Genomic DNA, 25,540 nt, shown 5'->3' with positions numbered 1-25,540 from the left:
AATGTTGTGTTATTGAAAACAAGCACTTCCAAACTGACACAAATAATCAAATGCAGGGCATTTCTTGACATAACGCTCATAACGTTTCTATGGTGGATTTTTATGAACGGGTCTGGATCCGTGTTTTACCATAATCACTCGGACCAGGTCAGTTTCCGGTTCTATTATCTCGGTATATGATATAATCGGTGTATAATACCAGAGCAGATCCAAGAAGACCCTTGCTCAGCACTGATCGGTAAAGAAAAGCATGAAGTGCTACGATGATTATATGAGTATACTGACCTGGGGTCAATAGAGGGTATGCGTGTGACATCATCATAATACCGGGAAGTTCAGTCAGACAACTCACGAATAGATTTAACCAATATTTATTATAGAATGAGAATGCAAGTGTGCATATGATATTTGACTTGGCGTTCGGCTCTGCTGCATTTTTCTCCCTGCTCGGCACGATTGAACACTTATACACTCCAATTAAGAGACAATAAAACCCGTAATTGAAAAGGGTTGCCCTGTAAACAAATCCAGAAGCCTTCCTGTTATACTTATTACAAATGGAAAATGCATACATTGCAAAGGCATTAAAGTAGAATCACTGAAATAGCTCATAGCTGATTATAATGTCAAAGATCCAGTATTGTCCACATAATTGAGGGTTATCATCATGTCACATACTGTACCTGGTCAGCCTGGACACTACACTGTTTGATAAAACAAAGAGCAGGGAGATAGATATACAATAAAACCCCCATGGGGAGCATAAATAACAGAGCCCACCGGTGGTGCTGGGGTGGTGGTGGGAGCAAACATCACATAACAACCAGGAACCATATGCAGAGGAAGGCAGGAAGAGCATGCAGTCTAGTGAGTTTAAGTAGCCCGCCCAATTGGTCAGCTGACTGCCACATCAGCGAATGACACCCACATAGTAATGCAGCATGTTAACCCCTTGAGTATAGTATGCGCCTTTGAGCATGGCATGAACCCCCTCGAGTATGTCTGACTGAACTAACTCCGCGGGCTACGCATCATTTATGTGGGAACGCCTACTGAGTGGCAAAAAAAATCTTTCTGGCCTTGACAGCCCATACATCCAAACAGAAAAGTCCTATCTGAATGCAATTCAACTTAATTGCATTAAACATTAAACTCACTTTGCCACTCGATTTTCCACTCACTTTATGCATGCGCATACCCTCTAGTCTATTGTAATACGTTTCACTACTCGTTACTGGGTTAAGTAATATTACAACATATTACTGAATAACGCCTTACTGACCAACACTGGTGCTGAAAACGTCCTTGATGTGCTGAAGGTGAGAGGCCATAATTTGTCAGTTCAAGCAACCAGAGAGTTGGAGGGTCCATTGTAAACACCAGAGTGCATTAGAGCAGGCAGGGGGGGCAATGAGCTTCACCACCGCTGCAGGCCCCCCCAGCACAGATCAGATCAAAGTGGTGGGAGTGTGTGTATGTGTATGGGGGTGGGGGGTAGGGGGTTGACCTTTCGGGAGCTGTTAAATCGTCCCACTGGTGACGCCAGGAGACAAGCCCCTCAGGTGGAAGGGAATGGCTGCAGGTTGAATTATTTAGAATGGAATGGGACGAAGAGAAGAAGAGGGAGAGAGAGAAACAGAGGCGTGTGTTTGTGTGTGTGCGTGTGTGCGTGTGTGTGTGCGGGGGGCAGATGAGGGTAGATGCCAGGGACTGATGCCTCATGATGCTTTCAGTGGAAGATTCCCCCCCCCCACACACACACACACACAGGCACACACACAGGCACATACTCTCTTGCACGCACCCACGCACGCACACATGCACGCACGCACGCACGCACACACACACACACACACACACACACACACACACACACACACACACACACACACACACACACACACACACACACACACACATCTCTACTCTTGCCATGTATTGTCACTCTCCCATTTCTCTCTCTCTCTCTGGTCACTCACTCTGCATCTGTGATTCTCGATTGTCTCTTTCTGTCTCTGTCACCTCTCTGTCTGTGTCTCTCTCTCTCTCTACCTCCTCTTTGTCTAAACTCTTTTGTTTCTGTCTGCAAGTCTTTCACCCTGCACTTTCAACCTGTCACTGCACATGTATCAGTGTAGTGTCCAGGCTGACCAGGTACAGTATGTGACATGATGATAACCCTCAATTATGTGGACAATACTGGATCTTTGACATTATAATCAGCTATGAGCTATTTCAGTGATTCTACTTTAATGCCTTTGCAATGTATGCATTTTCCATTTGTAATAAGTATAACAGGAAGGCTTCTGGATTTGTTTACAGGGCAACCCTTTTCAATTACGGGTTTTATTGTCTCTTAATTGGAGTGACACATAGCTAAATGTAGTTTTGAGAATATAAAAGTATTGTTCACACATAGGCAACAGCTTTAAAAACGGACCAACATTTTTACAAAATCCAGATACATTGCACCTTTTTGCATTTGCGATAGAGAAACTGAATAGTTCTATTATCTCTGCTTGACGTTGTTCTATCAAGCAGTATAGATATACAGTATGGTCTGTACCACAACAAACACTTGGGTATATAGAAAGTATGTGGCTTCAGGCAACTAGGAATCCCCACCCGTTAACCTTTGGCCGTGGTGACACTGTCCATCACACATGTCAGCTTGGGTCTGTGTTCAGGCTGCTTACACTGACGTGAGAAGGCATGCTGGGAAAGCAGCTTCCAAGCCAAGTGTCAGGAGTTCAGGAGTGTACACACACACTCATGCATTTTGTTGCTGTGGGGCAGAAAGCTTAAGCTTGTATGTCCTTCATTTCAAGAATCGAAGTATATCGAAATGGAAACTCAACATATCGTATCGTTTGTCTTTGTATCGTATTGTATCGTTTTGAAATGCAAATAATCTGTATCAAATCGTTTTGCAAGTGCTTTGTATCAAAGCACGTGTGCTTTGTATCAAAGCATGTGTGCTTTGTATCAAAGCACGTGTGCTTTGTATCAAAGCATGTGTGCTTTGTATCAAAGCACGTGTGCTTTGTATTTAGCAATTTTTAGAAGAAGAAAAAAGAAAAAGAGGGGTTTAATTACTTTTCCATTCCATATCGCTACATTTTGTCTATTGATAAATGTGTGCATTCTCTGTGTTGATGTTAAGGGGTTTGTCCATAATGTGTTCAAATATAATGTCCATGTAGCCTATGTCCAGAGAATCACTGTGTTTACTTTATATCCATAATAATAAATGTTTCCCTTAAAAAACCTGCTCTATCCACTTGTTTCACACAGATTTTATGTTTTTGCTAAATAGTTACTGTATTGTGTAACATTACTCTGGGCAGATCCAAAAACAATACACGTTTTATTATATTACCTATAGAGGAGACTTCAGAATTCAGCGCAGCTGTCTCCAGCCTGCTGTTAGTCAGCACGCAGGTGTCATCACATCAAGTTGACTGAAAAGGAGAATTGGAACGTACCTTCCGTCAATGATGCCCTAGTATAGGCAGTGAGCTGTCCAAGGTGCTGAAGTATGCCATCATTACACTGGCTGGCACTGTGGAGACACTCCTCATCGCTGGTATTGGGGCGAGAATCCACAGTATATATATTATATACTGTATATATATTATACTTTTTTTCTTTGATGGTAAACATTTCTTGTTTCCTTGAATACAATGTCTCTCCATCATGCTGTAATGCTGTGTCTACTGTACTTTCGTTTCTCCTTCAGCCGTCAGCCGTCGTACTGACTTTGGCACCTGAATTTCCCACATTATTATTTATTATTATTTAGTTAAAAGCTCTTTTGAGCTAATTTTCATTGATTTATTAAATATTGATTGATTACATTTTTCTAAAAATCCACTGATGGTCCACTTTCACGCGTTGTGAGCCTTTACATCAGCTATTTTTGCTTCTTTTGTGTTTCACTGTCTTACAACAAAGTATAAAATGGGGCATTAATTTATTGAGGGGAAAAAAAACATACGCTGAAGAAATATGGAGATACAAGGTTTCCGCCCAACAGTGACGATATGCACACACACACACGCACGCACGCACGCACGCACGCACGCACGCACGCACACACACACACACACACACACACACACACACACACACACACACACTTTGTCTTTTGCGCTCAAACCCAGTCCGTTGACAGGTCAGCTCAGAGACAGACACATATACATCTCCATGGTGACAGCTCGACACCGCAGGTCAACAGCAACAGCAGCACTTTAGGAAAACAATGCCGCCACCGCTGATGTCCATCCCTCTATCCCTCCATCCCTCTCAGTGGTGGAAAGCACTGGAGTAAAGTACATTTACTCAAGTGCTTCACTCAAGTACAATTTCAAGGTGCTTTTACTTTACTTGATTATTTACATATTTTGATATTTTAAAATTCTCCTCCACTACATCTCAGAATCAAATATTGTACTTAATAACTCTACACTACACTACAGTTATTCGAAAGGTTACTTTGTAGATTTAGATTATTATTATTATAGGACTTAGAAATAGATAATTTACAATCTGACATCAGCTATTTTCGATTTCAGTAGCCTATTTTTTTGTTGTTGTTACTATAAATATATTTATAATTACTTTTGTTACTCAAGTCCAGTTTTGAATACAGGACTTTTTTTTGTAACTTTTATATATTGTGGTATTGCTACTTTAATTTCAGCAAAACTGTGTACTTCTTCCACCACTGATCCCTCTGGAAACCGTTGACCGATCTACGTACATCACGACAACGACGGATTATCACCGTCAGTGACAGCTAGCTAACTCTGCCACACTCACCAAGTCCCTAAAAATGGGTCTTAGTTTCAATTAGAGTCTGTGTGCTCCCAGCAGCGAGGCAGCAGCTCCTTAATTTGCGGAGGGGCGAGTAGACGGAGAACGGGAGGTAGAACAGGCTGGCTGAAACAGATGGGCCCAGCGAGACACTGCGCCTCCAGCAGGGGCAAAATCAATGCTCATATCTTCAAAAACAGAGGAGAAATTAATAATTATATTTACACAAGATTACTTTGCATTGCCAGCGCAATCTAATTAATAGGTGTTTTGTTTGTAGCGTCTTGTTGCCTATTTTCCTCCTTTCAACAGTTATTCTGGGTTTCAAGAGCTGAAGGCAAACTGTGAACCAAGGCTCTCATCTTCCTCTTCATCGGCTTCTTCCTCGTTTTCCAGTTATTTCTTGTACCCTTTCGTCCTTAATTTCTTCCTTCCCGCCTTCTTCCACACCTTCCTGACTTCCTTTGCTTTTCTTGCTTTTACATTTAAAGGGCCTGTTCTGAGATTATTTATGAACAAGGGTTCTATATCAGTATTGCTACATGATGATGATGTCTACTATTGATGAAACATGATTTTGTAATATTAATTAGTAATTTTGGCTGCAGTTCTTGAGCATCCTTTAATTTATTTTTCCTTTTCACAAACTTACTCCTTAACTTCACAGACAAAGAATGCAATTATTTTTCACCACCATACTCACCAAATCAGAACGATGGTACCTAACAACCTTCTTATATTACAGCTCACATAATACATAATTTAAGCAACATACTTTTGTAAATGTATGTGGGAGCCTTTGAAGCTAAATCATTCTCTATTATAATAGTTTAATCCATCTGTGTCACCTTCACTTTTAACCATTATTTTAAACTTTAGCTGTTGAAAAATGGCAGATCTACAAGCTTGTAGATCTGTTCTTTTTTTTTAAACGTGAAAACGTGCAAATCTTTGAATATACATGTATTCCTTCACAGCGAACGTTTAACTCATATCTTTGCTTCTGGGGCGTCCCTGGAACAACATATTTTCAGATGGGGGTCGCCGGCCACATACATATAATTCTAGGGGTCCTTGACATGATAATGTTTGAGAACCACTGATGTAAAAGGTTTTTCAGAAAACTGTCAGGATTTCATTTTATAGAATCTGGTCTCAGTCCTAAGTGGATTAAATTAAAAATGTTTATTCTTCTGTGTGGATGTAGATCTATCAGACCAGCTGCTGGAGGTTGTGGGTCTAGAAGGAGCCATGGATATGGGACAGATCTACACAGGCCTGAAAAGTTCTGGCCGGCGCCTGGCACAGTGCTCCTCTGTCACCATCAGGTCAGCATGAAGCCTCATTTGTACTTGAATGTATGATGATTCCCCCCCACCACCATAATGTAGAGCTACTATTATCAGTGTGGACAGCCTTATACGGTTGTATGAGACGCGTGGTTCTGGGTTCAATAACATGACATCAATAAAACTTTGCATATATTATAGGCCTACTGTAGTGATGGTTTCAATTGTTTTGATGTAGACAGTTATGCTGAACCACCCTCTTGTATTTCTCATTTGTTTTCCTCCTCTTACTATTTTCCATTTCCCCCATTTCCTACCTTCCACTTCCAACTTCCCAGCTCCAACCATTGCTGTGCAGCAGCTATTATTGTATTTAATATTTTATAATGTTCTGAAATAATATTGTTTGTTCTTGACAGAACCAGCAAGTCCCTTCCTATGCAGATTGATGGAGAACCCTGGATGCAGGGTCCCTGTACTGTAAGTATGATTACAGGAAGTTATTTTATTTTTATGCTTCACTCAGATGCTTAAACTACCAAGTTTGGCTGCATGGATAATTGTAGCAATAATAATTGTAATATTGTTAGGATCACATACATTTCATAGAAAATAAATCTTGTAAATTCTTATGGGATACAGCTTGTATCCGTATTTTGTAGGATCTCCAAAATTCTGTCCAAATGCTATTTACACCAGGCCAACAAGCGGGGGCGGAGATGATGTTTGTCCTAATGGTGGTGCTATACAAGGCCACTTTAGGTTTTGCTGTATAACTAATTGAACCATAGGTCATACAATACAAATATTTATTCTCCCAGATTACTTCTATCATGATGATGCAACTCCCCATATAGGCCACTCCCATTTCTGCCTAACTAGATCTTCTGCCATTTCTTCAAAACACAATTCTTCCTACTACAGATTTTGTCCAAAACGGACAAATTGGTACATATTATCTCTGGAGTCACATGATAAACATGTGTCATTCAGATTTTCCATATTCTGTTCTTATTGGCTATGATTGCGGGCTGTAACCCACAACTTAAAGAGACCTGGCTAGGCAACCCAGCGTGATGGAGATTGACTGAGTCTTTAATGTTTGTCTATTTGAGGACATTTTTCTTTCCTTAGAAAGTAAAGCAGATAGAGAAAGGTAGAGGTAATGACATTTTATATTGTCAACGACAGATTCAAACCATGGAAGTTGTGATTATGTTGTACTGCACAAGCACTTGTTAAGCTAATTGGGAGCACCACAGATACGATTTTCTACCAGGATTCTAAAGGATTGTTTTAGAAATCAAAGCACATTGTTTTCCAAGTGAAAGCCACATTGCTTGTACCGCCATGCAGTAATTAGATAACAAACACTTAGGGATGTAAAACTTGCTTTCAATTTGCGTTGTATAAAACAGCTGCGTCGATAAGTGTACAAGTGTTTGCTCTGTTTCAATATTGTTCACTTTTCAAAATGAAACAGCTCCGTTTGCACTGATTAAAGTTGTGTTTGGCTTTAATTACAATGCCAATACTCTTACCCCACTGCAGATGAAGTGCAGCCCAGATTTACATAATGCATCATGCAGCGATTATGAAAGAATCTAGTGCATGACAAAATAAGTAGTCTGGAAGTGCACTTGTATCTTCTGGCACAATGCCACAATGCAAGTTAGGATCTGACAATACATAATTGTGCTGAGATTATTTCCATGGCAAGTTATTGATGTGTTGGTGCTGAATTTGAATCAGTCAACATGTTAAAATGGGATGTTATCCAACTAATTATTAATAACAACAACAATGCAAATGCAGTTCAGTTCCATTGCATGCATATTTGACACATATCAGTCTCATTTGTGCTTTGAAGTATACTTTATTAGTCAGAAATGTAAACAGTATAAGGTCAGTCAGACTCAAGTTCTTTGACTGGACCAAATAGCTTCACTGAAAATAGCCAATATAAAAGCTCTGCTATGCTTTTTACCTATTGTGACATACCTAAAATGGGTACACTATAGGTGACACTGGTGATTTTACTGTGTTTCACATGTACCACTGTCTGTTTGATCATGTCTGAATAGTTATCATGCAATTAGATTTATTGCTGGAAGGTATGATTCCACATTATACTCACTTAGACATTACTTACTTGGAAACATAACATCAGGGCATTATTTCGTGCGTTGCGATGCATTGTGTGAACCATTGTCAGCTCTTCTTATCAATGATGGATAATGACGGAAAAAACCTTGTAGTCGTAACTCCACTTGAGCTGAAGTGGTGATAATATAACGACACATGCAAGTATCTGACAATGTATAAAGTCACAATACCAACTTTGATGAGGCAGTATTGCTATGTTTATTTCCTGAAAAATTAACATTTTGGAATTTCTGCCCGACAGCAGAGGAATACAATATACCCACAACATTTTGTATTCTGTATGTATGTTGAATTGAATATTTTTGCTATAATCCTATTCCACAGCTTACAAGAACAGCATACAATACAAAGCATAGCATAGCACTACACAAAGATATCTCCTTATCCTTTTTTTTTATAGATTGAGATTGTTCACAAAAACCAGGCTCCTATGTTGATGGGCACACCACAAGGAGGCAGTTTCTTCTCTTCCATTATCAGACGAACACCCCGTGAGAGCAAAGACTGATGGGATATTTTAGACCACACCTCAGTAAACGTAAGCGCGTTGATTAAGTGTGGCTTTAATGTATGTAAATCTCTCTAAAAACTGTTTACAAAACATCAAGTTTCCTTATGTAAATGCTTTTATTTTATTTTTTGTTGTGACCTGTACCATGTGGATTAAGTGCATGGGGGCCCTTGGGGGGTATTCAGTAATGTCTTTGTGATATGATCATCTATGAATATGTATGTATTTATTTATGTTTTAGGGTATTTTATGATCTTGCATTTGAGTGCATGATGGACAATGCCATATGCTGCTGTTAATGGGGCATACTGTACATATCTAGGGTTTGTGGATGATCTTCCCACCATATTTAGTATTTAGTGCAGAGTAATTGCTACATATTTTCTATGACAATTCAAGAATAGCTTTTCAAATGACACAAAAATACATTTCTAGTGTGTTGCTTCTGCATCAATAGAACGACTAGTGATGGTTATTGATAGTTAGTCATAAAACGCATGACGGTCTTTTGTTTTACATTGCACGAGTGATCCAGGATTCTATACAAGTTTTCTGTTGCATGGGTGACTGAAATCATTTTTGAAAATCGATAGTAATTTTGAAGGGTTTCGTCTCCGACACATTTATAGTATTACCTTTGTTGAGAGGTTTAATCATATCATATATTAATAGAGAGTATGTTGAGTAGTATGTTCATGTTTGTAGCTATTAGTGCCCTGTGTTTTTCTAAATAGGTATTCAGGTATTTCTAAAGCTTGGAAAACAGTGAATAGTTCACAGAAAGCATACAGTATCTCACTAAAAGCCCACTGTTCAATGAAATTATTTGTTCAGGTGCAGTGAATGTAATGAATGTAGGTTATACTGTCAGTGACCTCCTAGGTTATTGATTTGCTCTGATGTCTGCCATTGAGTGCTTACAGTCAAATTTACTGTATGAACTTGAATAGAAGAATCCAGCCTGAGAATCTGTCATTTCAATCAACACTAGTGATTTTAAAGATTGTGATTTTCACCTACAGTACCAAGCATGTTATACCTTTTGAAAAAGTTTACAATTTGTATGGAATATATTTGTAATTATTAATTCACTAATCTTCAAACCACCATTCACAATTTGAGTATTACACATAAAAATTGCAATATGCCGAATGGTAATTGATATTTTTCTATGTCTTACTAAAATTATAATAGCCTACCTACAGTACATTTCTTTACATAGAAATAAACATTATTTACCTCATGCAATCTCTCACCAAAGATGAACAAATTGAAACACGATTTCCAGTTTCTTTTAGCTATTAGGTACACAATGACACAAGTACACGCACACATGAATCGCCTTCAACAGCAATGCATTCCTGCATGTTTTCCTATAACCAGTTTAGGTCAGACTGTTTTCGTATCTGTTCAAAGTGCCATACGCCTGGAGACTGAGGTCTACCAAGCCTCCACCTCTTTTCTTTCTAAGTGCAGTGTTTGTACAGTGAAGTTGTATTTTTGTACACAGTTATTTTTTTTGCTTATTGCTTCAATACTCTGTAAGTTTTTTTCTGTCCAAAATATTTTTGCCTGCCTGATGTCCATTAACTGACAAAATGGAAAACAATAAAGTGCTGTTGTTGTCTGACAGAGTGTTATGTTTGTCTTTATTGTAAGTTCAGTCAGACAACTCACGAATAGTTAAACCAATATTTATTGCAGAATGAGTAACAAGTGTGCATATGATATTAGATTTGGCGTTCGGCTCTGCTGGATTTCTCCCTGCTCGGCATGGTTAAGCAATAACACAGAATATAAAGAGCAGGGAGATAGATATACAATAACCCCCCATGGGGAACATAAATAGCAGAGCCGTGGTGGTGCTGGGGAGGAGGTGGGAAAAACATCGCATACAACCGGGGACCATATGCAGAGGAAGGCAGGAAGAGCATGCAGACTGGTGAGCTTAAGTAGCCCGCCCAATTGGTCAGCTGACTGCCGCATCGGCGAATGACGTGAGGGACTGCACACACTGTACACCCACATAGTAATGCAGCATGTTAACCCCTTGAGTATAGTATGCGCCTTGAGCATGGCATGAACCCCCTTGAGGTTGTCTGAATGAACTAACTTCGCAAGCTACGTCTCATTTCAGTCAGACAACTCACGAATAGTTAAACCAATATTTATTGCAGAATGAGTAACAAGTGTGCATATGATATTAGATTTGGCGTTCGGCTCTGCTGGATTTCTCCCTGCTCGGCATGGTTAAGCAATAACACAGAATATAAAGAGCAGGGAGATAGATATACAATAACCCCCCCAACACACATACTTTCGGTGAACTCTCACCGTTGATCCGGGCAGGTGACCCACTATGGATACACAGTGACGAAATGCAAATATGCATTTCTGGAACCTGCCGGATATGCTAACCCCCCCAACAAAGCAGAACCGGAACGCCCTACGGGAATACTCAACCGATACACATCCGTGCAGATGTCCCACTGAGAATAGTGACGAAATGCAAGCTATGCATTTCTGGATTTTGCACGGATATTTTAACTTTTACGTGAGCTATGTGTAGCCATGACTGCACGCCGAGCCGTGAGGCTTACCTCTTGAGAAAAAATAATGTGTGGGGCCCCGGCCGATCCCCTTTTTTCTTTTCTTTTTTTTTTTTTTTTTTTTTTTTTTTCTTCTCCCAGCATGAGAGACAACCATCTGGGATCGGCTGGGGCATACTAACCTTAAGCTTAGCTGAAAAAGGCCTGCTTGGCTGCGCTCGCCGATAGGCCATTCCTCTATTGCCAATAGAGGAATATTCTACGCTGCTGCGCGCGTGTAGTGCAACCATTCACCGTTATGCCGACGTCCTCAGCAAGAGGAACGCCACCGGCCCTCTGTCAGCAAGAGGAACGCCACCGGCCCGCTGTTTCTCAAGCTTGAGAAGAGAAGCGGTATGCTGCTATAGCCATTTAAGCTTGAGGCCATTCCTCTATTGCCACTATAGAGGAATATTCTACGCTGCTGCTGCTGCTGCTGCTGCTGCTGCTGCTGCTGCACTACACACGTGTAGTGCAACCATTCACCGTTACGCCGACGTCCTCAGCAAGAGGAACGCCACCAGCCCTCTGTCAGCAAGAGGAACGCCACCGGCCCTCTGTCAGCAAGAGGAACGCCACCGGCCCGCTGTTTCAGAGCCGCTATGAACATAAGCTTGAGATGAGAACCGGTATGCTACTATAGCCATTTAAGCTTGAGATAACGACCTGTAAGCATTCCACCCAGCGACCACCGTATATGCAAGGTAATAAGATTACCATTCCTGATCGGATACAGCACTTGCATTCATTACATCCTGAATAAACAACTGAAGCTCTTCTGATTAGATGCACATAATGATTCATGGGCAGCTGAGGACCATGGCCTGAGTTTTGGTTGGCAACTGGCGCATCAGCGTGGCAGTAGAATCAGGAGTAGCGAGGGCATGAGCTGAGAAGACCGATAGCCCTGGCTTAGGCAGGGCTCGCGCCACCTTACGGAGTCCAGAACGCAGCCAAAGCAGGTTGCCCAATGCAGAACTAAAAGACACAAGCAGAGACAGAGTTACTTATACTTCATCCTGGCTGAATGATTAAAAGTGTGAATAGGGGATCCTAAGCACGGATCGGAAACAGAGATCATGCTGAGGGTCAAGATCAGCAGAAGAGACTTCCCACACCACACGAGCCCGATAAGCCGTTTAAAGAGAGAGAAACCGATATTTAAAGAGAAAAGCCTTAGATCTTAATCCTAGTCTATTTAGACACCCACGTGATAGATGCCCCTAATGAATTAACTTACATGAGCGGCATATGCTCTTCATGAGGCCTTTGAGCAATTGAATATGAGCTTAAAGAAGTTAAAATAGCTTCATGTCATGCAGACCCGAGAACTGTTCAAGACCACCCTCGTCCAGAACTGGGATGAGATACACTACTATGTTCCATACGAGCAATCTATAATCATGCTGCAGAATCAACAGCGCTGCAGGGTCAGGGTCAGGGTGATGGACTTACTTCTTCGCAAGATACTAGAACCATCACTTTCGAAGAAACCCCAACCGACCAACGCCAGCTGAAGAAGCATTGGTGAATCTCCTGACTGAGCGACCTTAGGACGTCTGAGACTTGTGCTGAAAGAAAGCTTAGGACCAAGAGAATATCTGAGGGTCATGAACCTGTTGAACAAATGAGCCACAGATAATAGATAAAACATGATCTGCTTTGAGAGAAAGCAAGATATATGCCTGTCCTGTATAGCCACTTATTTTTGAGTGGTGCAAACCACTCCAACAACCAGCTTGTCTGTATTTGTGTACCTGTATACCTACGTGTCCGTGCAAAGGTGAGCATGGTTACTATGGTTAGTGTGTGACGTCACTGACATAGCTGATCAGACTATATAAGACCTTGCACCACTCAGTTCACACGGGTGTGATTTTTATTATAATAATTAATATTGTTAATACATGTATTAATTTATTTAACATGACACTAAACAGCTTCTATGAGGAAGCGATGACAGATAATTGACGACATCGATGCCATTACCTATGAACTTATACTGCATTCATTTAGATTGCCATCCAATGCCATTTGAAGCAATAACTAAGAGGAGCAGAAAAACAAGCCTTGCAGAGTCATGAGGCCCGGGGCAGGAGCCCAACTCTTGATTCAGAAGTGTGAGGCGGATTGATGTACACGTACAGCCCCTGGACGTGACACTGGAATGACGCAGGGACTTACTCCAGTCCGACCATTGATGCAGAGTGCCGAGGATCGGAGGAAGCACTGGGTTCCCATTTTCCCGGAGTCTTTGGTATGACCCAGCCGGTGATCGAGCCACAACCTCCCAGACCCTGGGCGGACTCGACTAGCAGCGAGGCCCCTGAGCTGGTACCAGAAAATGAAGGCTTACAACAGATTTCACCTGATAGTAGCTACCAAGTAGCTACCAAGCGGCCACGAAGAAAATCGGTCCCATCCCTACTAACTGCAACGTTAAGTAGATTAACAACAAGATATGAGTGAGCGAGTGAGCGAGAGGCCAAGGGTGGCGGGGGACACCCGACAGTCAGCCAGCGCTCGGAGGCCCCCTGAGGGTGGAGGCCCGTTTCAATTGAAACTGGAGAAACAAGCAAAGGCCTCCTATGCAAGTTGCAACTAACCCAAACTTATGATATATCCACTGCGGAATTAAATAGACATTAAACGTCATCACTGTGATATTTGCCTAATGCTGTTACTCAATACTATAGTGGTACTGAGCGACATCAAATCGATTACTGGTCTGAATACAAACTGGCAGACTACATTTCCCGGCTGCACCGGGGAAAACACAACCAATAGGGTGTACCAAAATCTCCTGGAGGGGGCATCAACACATGTGTCACATGGTAGCGGCCGCCATACTTGCTGGCTTGTTTGCATTGAGAAAAACAAAACAAAACTGACCTCACAATGGTGCAGACTTGCTCAGTAAATAAGTGCCACAGCAGGTCACGTCGAGGAAATGAGCCAGAAAACGTAATTAGATGTTCAGCTTTCCAGCATGGAGACAGCATCAAGGAACCCAGATTGACGAGTTTACAAAAGACGTAGAATGGCTTGGATCGGCGCATGGGCGCAGAGACATAATGTTCAACAAAGTATCTAAGCACAGCCGTGTTTGTTCACAACATTTAACTTGTCCTTGTAATGTATTTGGGCCCGACGTGGTGTTGGTTCACTATGTTGTCGCCAAGAACGAGCTTAATATTTACAAATACATACCACCGTCACTCTATTCTGAGTGATGTGGGCTAGAATTTAATGCCCACGAGAGGGCCGTCCCAAGCTTTTCAGACGCCACCCCCTCTTGGTGACGTACACGTTTTCACACGCTATGGGTCGCACAAGCACTGCGACACGGAAGCCAAGCTTGCTGCGAACATAGACATACGTCTATGGCTGCCTTCCTTCATCCCGGGTCCCCTCACGGATAAGTGATGAATTAATGTTTAGGAGTTTCACTTTAGAGCTCCTGGCAGTGGATGTTAGTTGTGCAGAAATGAAGCAATACGCAAGCTGCTAGCCTACCGCCTTTTGAAACATCTTCAGTCCCACAAAGCAACTGCCATTACCTAGTCCTACTCAAGGACTGATCAACAGAACATACAATATGAATCTGAAACATTAAAGGTGACAAATGGGCAATGGGACACACGGTGACAAGACGCTATATATATATATATATATATATTGACCGACAGCTAGATATGCTTGAAGAGGCGGACGGAGGCAGCAGTTTGTTAAGGCTTTTAACTCTTCTCCAAGACAGCTCAACCCGGATAGTGAAGCTGAGACATGATACAACGAAAAGAAAGCACTAATTAAATGATGCCCATTGAGAAATACGTCCGAAAATAAACAGCTAGAAACAAATCTACAGATCTACAGCAGTAGACAGTAGGCTATGTCACTTGACATGAGATTACTGCAAATGCATTTGCAATTTTAACCTACTTTAGAATGACGCTGCACATAACTGAAATGGATTGAGATGAATTAACCATAACGTATGATACTGTCCTTATGAATTGGAAACATGGAATAACTTTAAGATTAATAACTATGCCACATATGACTTGACAGTCAGAAAGCTCTTCTAGAGCTGCATAAATGTATTAGTGTTAACCAGGCATAAAACTGAAGCATAATAAATCACAGCAAAAGGGTGCTAGCTTTAGCATTAGTTTAGCATGAACAAACCCTCATGGCAATGAGGAAGCCTCAACACCACATGGCTACAAAAGCACCAACCTATATCAAGATTGCAATTAAGGTAGTTACCTCACAGACAACACTTTCCAAAGCACATATAGAAAGTGTTTTAAGGAATACTTTGGTAAGCAGAGTGTGACTGAAGTCTTGCTCCAAAATGAATGAAACTGCTAGGAGACAAACAGGCAGCTGAGTTGCCAGATCTTGAGAAAGAAAGCAACCAGGTGTAGAACCATCCTGTACCCGACTAGGACTCGCCACGTGACAACTTAACTTAACAATATATACCCTACTGACTACGACGACTTTGAAACAATACAGTTCATTGGACAAGGTCATTTGGATCCATGACAGAACACCAGAACCGAACAATTGACTTACAGAAAACAAGCCCAACATTGCTTATAAAAGCGGACGTGGCAACCACTGCACATGAGTTGAGGACCCATCACTGAATGGGAGAAACACTGCACCTGGGCTGACTTGGCAAAACATTAGCAAAATGAGAACTTGGCTATAGAACACATACCATGTTACAATAGAAGCTGCAGCACTGACTGCGCATCCGGCTTAATTACCAAAACGGGCTATTATGAAGCTTGTTGAAGCCACATAGTAGAACTCAGCAGCATTAGCAGAATCATATCAAACTCAATATTTGCATACAACCTGCAGGCCCTTATCACAGCAAGGACAGTAGCTGAGAAGCATAATTTAAGCAGAAGTAGCTGCACACACGGACAGCAATAGCAGCAGCAACAACCACAAGGAACAAAAAACATCGCATACAACCGGGGACCATATGCAGAGGAAGGCAGGAAGAGCATGCAGACTGGTGAGCTTAAGTAGCCCGCCCAATTGGTCAGCTGACTGCCGCATCGGCGAATGACGTGAGGGACTGCACACACTGTACACCCACATAGTAATGCAGCATGTTAACCCCTTGAGTATAGTATGCGCCTTGAGCATGGCATGAACCCCCTTGAGGTTGTCTGAATGAACTAACTTCGCAAGCTACGTCTCATTTCCTCAAACTGCTGAATGCATTAGCAGTCAACTAGCAGTCCACCATAATGATACATTTAAATAAGAATAGGCCTATTCAACTTGCAAATTACTTACTAAGCAATTATTGGCTCCGCCAGGCCGAAATAGAGCATAGTAGCGGGTGTGGTTTTCTGGACCCACTGAAAAATCTGCCATCCATTTCTCCCATAGAGATTTGCAAAAATATTTATATAAATTATTTTAAGCCTAGAATCCAGCCATCCAGGATCTTGGTGAATCATGCCCATAAAACCTTTGATTCTGTGAAAATAAAAGTTTGAATAATTAATTATATGATATACTACATTTAATAAATACCCTTTGTTTAGTGGTTTTCATTTTTCTTTCTTCACAGATTCAAAGGTGGTATGGTCATGATTCACCAGGATCCTGCGTGAATGGCTGACTTTTCAGTGGGTTCAGAAAACCACACCCACTACTGGTATGCTCAATTGATTCAGTACCATTCGGATGTTGTTTGCAGTGATACATGTGAAGCTGAAGCTGAAGGCTCGGTATAGTTGTCTGGTTTCGAGAAGTCTCCAACTTTAGTTACCGAGATGGCGTTGGAGAGAGACCACATTTCATGGCTGGCCTAAAGAAGTCTGTTCCAAATTGCAGCCACCTATAAGTGCTCTTTTACTCTATTCACACTTCTTTATGGCTGTTGGTAGGGCATTCCACATTTGGTGGCATATCAGGAGAACAAACTTAAACCCTTGATTGTGGACATGATTGACGTTTTTGAGGTAGTTAGGCAGGTACATTGGGTATCCATGTAGGTGTAGATCAGGCCCATTGCAAGTTGCTATGGATGGCATCCCCTGAGGATATCCGCTCGAGACAGCGGCACATAACAGTGTCTCCAGCGTGCATAAAGGGTTTAAACTACTGGAGGAATCCCTGCATTGCTTCCCAGGGTGTACAGTAGGGCTGGTCCACGTTTAGGAAGGTGGTCACCAGGGATGCAAGGCAGAGGTTCTGGAGCTCCAGGCTGTAGTGTGCACCTGGCACTCAAGTGTGTGTTATTATGAATGATGTATGACCTCACACATCGTTCCTGTGTTATGCTGGGTAACCTTTCAGCCTGACCTGGCTTGCACCCTGAATTTGTCCTTTTATGGTCAGTGTTGGCCTGTTGAGTGGGATGTTTTTTGAACTTTTCCCTTTTTTCAGGTGGCAAGAACAACAGCTTCACAGGTGTCTACTCTGTGACGTGTCACAGTGTCGTGCAGGACGTTGTTGGAGCATTGTCCACTTAGCGCTTGTTTGGCATCTTAGCCTTCTACTTCTCCTACCACACTTAAACAGTGTACAATTATTGTTCTTGCTCATTATGTAGTTCTTGGCCATTTTATCTTAACTTGGTGACTCTTTAGCCTGATTATGGCTATTGTGAAGAACCGTAGTATTCAGCTCCTGTGTCTTCAGCTGCATGTCTGTGCAAGGTGCGTCTTTTTTTTTTAGTTTAGTTTATTCACACAATAAAAACAGTACAAACTAGAAAAAGTGCCCTTCTGGGCACAGGTCTCCACCAGGAGGATAGGACTGTGTGAGATGTTTGGCAAAATGTTTAGTAGTAATATAAACATGTTTGCCTTGTATGGCAATTGGATGATTTGAGGCATTTTGTTCCAAACAACCTGTTTTGCAAAAATCAACCTGTTGGTGGCGCTATAACAGGCCAATGTGAAAAGGGTGGGATATATTCCTCAGCCTAGTAAGAAAATGTGTGAAAGATTTCACGTAAATTGCATGCTGTGTTCATGATTTGAGGCTTTTGTTCAAAACGGGGCAATGTTGCAAACTGTGAAAGGCAATTATAGCCAATTAGGGTGGAATATGAAATATCGGACAGATCCGACTTGAGCACATGACCATAGAGATACTGTGTAACGATTTGTGAGATTTTTGGACAGAATCTGGAGGAGTAATATCCAAAAATGTGTTTTACAAAAGTCGGCCTCCTGGTGGCGCTATAAAAGGCACATGCGGAAAATGCAGGTCAAAGGTTTGTCCTTGGCCTCTAGGGAGTGTGCATGCAACGTTTCACGCAGATCGGTGCAGTTTTAGGTAACAAATGTGAAAAGCTGCCTCATGGTGGCGCTATAACAGGCCGTTCTGGAAAATGCGGGGCAGAGGTTCATCGTTGGCATCTAGGGAGTGTGTGTGCAAAGTTTGGCATCGACCGGGGTAACGGTGCCGGAGATTAGCTGGTAACGGACGGACGGAAGGACACACGGACGGACACACACACACACACACACACACGGACGGACACACACACGGACGGAGTGCAAAACATACTCTCTCACCATGCCTTCGGCCTGGTGGAGACAAAAAGGTAACATCAATAAAAGAGAAGTATGTGCAGGTGAGAAAAGAAACCCATGGAGGGCTTATATGTGGTTCTCCAGGGCCGGATTAACACCTCTGAGGGCCCCTGGGCACTGAAGCTCGAAGGGCCCCCCCTTCACGCGCGCGCAACATTTTTGCGGTTTTGGAGCCGTTTTGGGGCAGTTTTATGCCTTTTTCCGGTCGCCTACCCCCCCCCCAGAGTGACAGCCAATCTAGCGCATTGTTGCTGCTTTACACACAATTGCACTTTTTAGCTGCCCTTCTCACCAACAATAAAACACTAATCTTTTTAGACACCATTTATTTCATTCGGATTAGCAGGGACATTTTCTGTGGAGCTAAAAAAAATAAAAAAAGGGGCCCCTGGTGGCCAAGGGCCCCTGGGCACGTGCCCAAAGTGCCCATATGGTAGATCCGGCCCTGGTTCTCACCAAAGATAATATACAAATAGTAAGGAGACAAAGTAATCAAACATAGGTATGGAAAATAACAAATACAACAACAAATACATTATTTACACTTGTGAAGTGTGTGTGTGTGTGTGTGTGTGTGTGTGTGTGTGTGTGTGTGTGTGTGTGTGTGTGTGTGTGTGTGTGTGTGTGTGTGTGTGTGTGTGTGTGTGTGTGCGTGGTGCGTGCGTGCGTGCGTGCATGCGTGCGCGCAAGCCTGAGTGTGCCTAAGTGTACATGCGCATGTCTGTCTGTGTCTGAGTATGCACAATAAAGCTACATTACGTTAGAATCAAGTGGAGAGGGTTGCTTCAAGAGGCTGGCCCTCAATCTATGTTTAAAGTTACAGAGTGAAGATGAGGAGTTGGCAATAAGTATGTGTGAATTCCAAAGTAAAGAACCTCTGACTTTTCTGGAGAACTGGCTAAGAGTGGTACAGCTGAAGGGAGGATGAATATTATCAGATTGTCTAGTATTATAATCATGGACTTGAGAGTTGGTCTTAAAATATTCTTTGAAAGTTGTAGGAAGCATATTTGGAAGGTAAGTGCATTTATAGATGAAAGAACAGGACTGTACTATGTTAATGTCATAGATAGACAATACATTTAGATCTTTAAACAAAGGAGCAGATGGAGCCAAATAGTGAGAAGAGGTAGCTATTCTTACAAATTTATTTTGAATAATTAATAATTTGTGTAAATTGGATGGATATGTACTTGCCCAAACAATATTGCAATAAATGAGATATGGATAAATCAATCTGTAATAAAGGGTTAAGAGACAAGCCTGATGAACCAGGCCCCTATTTCTTTATACCAAATGTTGGTCTTCACCTACACGCCTTGTCACTCTTGAGGGGTTTCTCAAACGCTGACATCTTACTTGGTTTACTGTTTGGTTCCACGGATCTTGTTATGAGTAATTGAAAAAAGGAAAATTCTACTGTATTTCGGTTCGTGCACCTTCCTAAACCAGGCAAGTACAACATAGACCTTATACATTTAAACAAAAGCAGTTGACCACGGCAGCCTCAAGATTAGATTAGATGCAAACACCTCCGTCCGACATCTGTGTGTCACAACTGAGCTGACCCCACCCTCTTTGACCCAGCACTGACTGACTGACCTATGGCCAAGGATCACTACTTTGACTCACCTCCACTATAGACAAGAGACAATAACTCAGCTGAGTATGACAATATACAACTCATCAATATCTGCAAGTGTTACATCTAGTTTTATATCTGAAAGAATTTGATTGCCTGCCTTATCTGTCTACCTATATCTGAAAGAATTTGATTGCCTGCCTGCCTATCTGTCTACCAATCATCTATCTAAATTACTTACATTATCATCACCCACCTATCTGTCTGTAAGTCTTTGCAGCTGTCCATCTGATGCTGTGGTAGATCGGTGGACGGTGGTAGCACTTGTTTTCACTGTTGGTACCTGGTGTCAGAAAGGTGGACACCTGCACTTGACCTGTGTTTCTCCGTCCTCAGGGGTGGGGGTGGTGGAGTAAGCAGGAATGACGTGACACTTCACTTCACATCCACATCACCTGCCTGGTAATGGAGCCCTGCGTGGCTCCAAGATGGCATTGGGATGACCACCGACATGCAGTATACATGTCCTTCTCTGAAATCAAGCATCATGTGTGCGATAAGCTGCATGCACACTGTATACTGCAACAATCATGCATGTTCATTTAACTGAAAGTGTAAAGAATGACCCGTATCTTAATCGTTTTTGCCGTGTGAATTGTTCTCAGCATGGTGTCTGCTGCATATGCATGAAAATGGTGATGGGTGCTGCTGCCTATTATATGTGGTTTAATCAAATATTATTGTGATGTTGTCAGAAAAACCCTGGAGATGGACACCTTGTTGAACAAACCACTCATGGAACATCACTCTGGATTATTTCTCTTCTTGACTGTAATTTTCCCACCAGATGTAGAGTGACTGATTAAATGTCACATTCCACTAATTTGTACTCTTCATTACATTTTCATTTTTCTGGTGTTCTCCCCAGAGCTGTGTAGCTACTGTGAGTTAGCATGCAGTTGTGTCTTGTTCAAGGACATTATGATAGCTGATAGGATGCTTAGCCATGTTGGATGTACCATACTCTATATGACCTATCAACAACCCCAAGTCCAAAAGGAAGTACTTGATAATTTTATTCAGATCCAATGACCAAATGTATTAAGATAGCCCAAGAGAAAGCTGTACCAAGGACTCTTGACCTCTAATGACACTTTTAGGGTATGGATATTGTACTGATTGCACTGTGAACATTATTGTCACTTTTCTTTTGCATTGATGCACGGTGGACACTATTTGTTTTGGGGCGGGATACGGTGAGGACACTGTTACCTGGGGTTGTTGGTTTTCTGCATAGTGCAGGATGTAGGTGTATACTATTGTATATTGTTGTTCTGTATGATGGTGCTTCTTATTGTTTTTCTTGCCTTTGTAGCACTTTAAATACGACAGTACTTTACTTACTCTGTATCTGTAACTCTGAAAGTCTTAACCCCTGCTGCCTCGACTGAAATTCCCCCATGCGATCAATAAAGGTATATCTATCTATCTAACAGCAATTCCCCGAAAAAAATAAAGTGTTAGTTCACTGATCAGTCGTGTTAAGTGGTCAGATGGGTGGGACGCAAACACCTTTTCAAGTGCGCTCTAAGCCCTAAAAGGATGGGAACCACTGCCCTAGAAGCCTCTTGTATTCTTGGCTCTGGGAGGGTTGTTTGGTTCATTACACCTGCTTTGACGGTAGGCCTATTTCTCAATTAAAAAGCAGCAGCTGCCCTCGGCACATTATAATACCATTTGGTGTGTTTGGAAGCTGTCCTCGTTCACTGTATGTTTGAAAGCTGTCCTCAGTTGCCCAGTGACCTGTGGTTTACTTACAGGTCAGTGGCTTCTACAGGTCTGAGGCACATTCAACAATGTGTCCCTTACAGAGAAGGGAAGAGCCAAGTCCCTCTGGAAGCACTTCAAAACACTGTTACCATGGCCACTAAACTTGACTGGACTGCTACTTCTGAGTGAGGTGTGTGTGTGTGTGTGTGTGTGTGTGTGTGTGTGTGTGTGTGTGTGTGTGTGTGTGTGTGCATGCGTGCGTGTCTCAAAAGGGAGTAGGCCTATATTGTGTGTGTGTGCAGATCATGTAGGTAGGCTAAGGCTATACATGTATAAAGTTTTCTTTGTCGATCAGTGTGGGATATCAAACTAAAGTCTGGTGCCAGTGTGCCACCATAAGTTCGCAGAGGAAAACAAACCAAAAACGGTGGTCAAAAAAAAAAAGTATGGTCAAAAGTAATAGACATGATATCATCAATGATCAACAGCAATTGATTGATTGAAAATTGTATTAACAGTTTGTAGAATGGGTGCAGTTCAAAGAAAGTGCAGGTCAATATAAATCTGCTAGGATAAAAACAGAAAAAGCACTTGTTTACATAAAGGTCCTATATGCTATATAACAACAAAAACGCACCTGCGCTTTATAAAGCTCCATTAGATTTGACTGCTAGAAATGTGATCCAGTGAAATACATTGGGCAACCAATAGGAAAGCGAGCGCGGTCTAGCTGTTTCTATGGGAGGCCCCGGGAGGCGATGCCAAGCCGCGCTGAAGCAACACTGACTTTGCGCGCTGGGCAGCCAGGCATCAGCCGGGAGGGAGTCGGAACATTCACAGGCTCCTGTTGTCCTTCGATCGCGTTATTGTGCCTCTCTCTCTCTCTCTCTCTCTCTCTCTCTCTCTCTCTCTCTCTCTCTCTCTCTCTCTCTATCGGCTCTCTCTCTCTCTCTCTCTCTCGCTCTCTCTCCCTCTCTCTCTCTCTCGCTCTCTCTCTCCTCTATAGCGAGTAGCGACTCAAATACGGGGATGATTATAGTGAGCATCACTAGCAGTTAGGTAAGTGCACTCTCGAATCGTTTCTTATTCTTGTTAAGTTTCCACGCCTTCTAAAACAAAACAAAACAATTACTGCTTGTAGTGCGTCAACATTTACGCTGTCTAGCTTCTTTTACGCACGTACGTCTATACGCCAACGCAAACTGTAAATTGTCAATAAAAGGAGGAGAGACAGTCATTCATATCGACTTTTATCCATCTCTCCTTTTTAAGGGTGACTGGACAGGAGGACTCAGGAGAGGCATTTTTAACCACTTTATCAATTAATCACAGCCTCGGCGGTGCGAAATGGATGGATTCAACGACCAACAAGTGCCTTACTGTAATTTCAATGTGAGTCATTGCATGAAAAGTTGAAAACTAATCAGAGCGTAGTCTACTCGAATCAGGTGTTTAATTTCGTTATAGAACGTGATTTTCATGAGACAAACTAATAGCCTAATAGGATATCGTTAGGCATTTGTCATATCGTTTTAAAAGTGTGAGGTGCCGAGGAGTGATTTAATATGGAATGGCTTTCAGATGCTATCATGCCATCAATCTAAGTGTAGGCACTAGTACACTACACTACAGGAAACTAAGACATCACTTTGTCAGACAGAAAAGAAAATACATTGATCCATGTCTTTCCTCTCTCACAGAAGACGCAAGAGAAGAGGACTTGCAGCAAGAGGCCAGCAAATGACAGAAAGAGAAAATTCATTAAGTCTGACCTGGCCCTGGACACCGAAGGTAGGCAGAGGGCAGGGAGAAAGTTAATTTCACGGCTCCTAAACATTAAGCAAAATTCAATTGGTTTGTGGTCACCTGCACTCCTAAGTACAGAATCTCAATTACAACACTGTGGTTTGTGAAGATTCTCACAAGCATCTGTCAATGGTTACAGACACAAATTGAGTTGTTAAGCTGCACGCATTCCGTGGACTCTGCCAAGTCTCCCAATAGTATACAGCCCTGTCATAATGAAGTCAACTGTCTCTCAATGCTTTTTTGGTTCTGGGCTGTGGATCACTGTCACTCATATGCTTTTCTTTTCCTCCTATAGAACTCTTCCAGGATCTTTATCAACTGCAGGAAACCTGGCTTGCAGAGGGTGAGTGCTTTATGCTGTTGAAGGGTTATAGGTAAAAACAGAAAAAAGAAAAAAAAAAGGAGAGAGAGATGGAAATCTGCTTCAAGTGTTGCAGTCCAATTAAAAGCCTGTGTGGAAGAGGCACCTTTGTGTGTCATGCATACATTAGAGACTGTGATGAGAGCAGGGTCTTGAGGGAGACTGAGGAGGCTCTACCCAGAGAGTGTCATCACAGATTACCAGGAGAAGACTCTCCGATGCTCACTAGTCTCCTCTGCTTTTGGCGAGAGCTAACACGAGCTCACCAGCCACTGCATGCTGCCACCTCCACCTCCATCACCAGTGCTGTGTTGCAGCCTGCCTTCCCTCCCTCCCTCTTTCTCTCTCTCTCACACACATACACATACTCTCACTCATTTACTCTCTCAGCCTCACCTGCACTTACTCTCTCTCTCTCCCTCTCTCTCTCTTCATATGAACTCCCTCTCTCCCTGTTGGCTTCCTCTTAACACCTTAGCACAATCTTGTCTTCTACAGCTGTAGTATCATCATCTTGTCTTCTTCAATTACATTTTTTGGATGATTTTCTTTTAACGACGGATCTATTTTTTTTCTCTCACAAACTCCAGAAAGAGTTGGTTTCAGCATGGTCATTGATATATAGTCCCCCCTCCCAAGTTATTTATTTCTTTGTTTATTTTTTATTTTGTTTTTGTTTTTGTTTTGTTTGTTTTTTTACATTTCTCTAATGGCAAGACATGCTGTTCATGGTCTAACTGAGACGTGATGCTTCAGGATTTAAGTGCGAGTGTCTTCTTTCCGCCCTGCCTGCAACATCGAAGTTTTGGTTAGTGGTGAATATTGAACTTATTTTATTCTATTTGTAATATGCACGCTTCATGGTGTATGTGCTTGTTTCACTTAGTTTAAGTCTATAACTTTTATAGTCACATTTATTCTGCATTCAGTCCAAATCATCAAGTATTGTAACTTAGCCTTGAGGATTTATAGGAAATATTTGATAGCTACAGGGTTAATTCCTGTGATTTTCTTTTACCTGTCCTGTCACTGCCACAATTAGAAACTTAAACAATCTTAAAAAACATCT

At 42.0% G+C, this 25,540-nt stretch overlaps 2 protein-coding genes across 6 annotated transcripts in view; both read left to right on the top strand.

The window, feature by feature from the left end:
- dgkb (diacylglycerol kinase, beta) overlaps window positions 1-8,778 on the top strand; it is a gene marked incomplete at its 3' end in the record, with an annotated part of 75,182 nt that extends 66,404 nt beyond the window's left edge. For both annotated transcript variants that reach the window (XM_079503961.1, XM_079503962.1), the window contains 3 exons: window positions 6,023-6,143; window positions 6,524-6,584; window positions 8,671-8,778. In XM_079503961.1, the coding sequence (XP_079360087.1) occupies window positions 6,023-6,143; window positions 6,524-6,584; window positions 8,671-8,778 (290 nt within the window). The remainder of the gene's footprint in view (window positions 1-6,022; window positions 6,144-6,523; window positions 6,585-8,670) is intronic.
- A 14,870-nt stretch (window positions 8,779-23,648) lies between these two features.
- The window catches only part of etv1 (ETS variant transcription factor 1), a gene marked incomplete at both ends in the record, with an annotated part of 17,218 nt that continues 15,326 nt past the window's right edge, over window positions 23,649-25,540 (top strand). For 3 of the 4 annotated variants that reach the window (XM_079502930.1, XM_079502931.1, XM_079502929.1), the window contains one exon: window positions 25,219-25,279. In XM_079502930.1, coding sequence (XP_079359056.1) covers window positions 25,219-25,279 — 61 coding nt within the window. Of the gene's footprint in view, window positions 23,694-24,001; window positions 24,093-24,405; window positions 24,454-25,218; window positions 25,280-25,540 lie in introns of those variants that run through there. The other variant, XM_079502928.1, reaches the window with a different exon arrangement.

Source organism: Electrona antarctica (genome assembly GCF_951216825.1).
Source record: "Electrona antarctica genome assembly, chromosome: 6".
Classification (NCBI taxonomy): Eukaryota; Metazoa; Chordata; class Actinopteri; order Myctophiformes; family Myctophidae; genus Electrona; species Electrona antarctica.
This window is presented reverse-complemented; position numbering and strand designations above follow the sequence as displayed.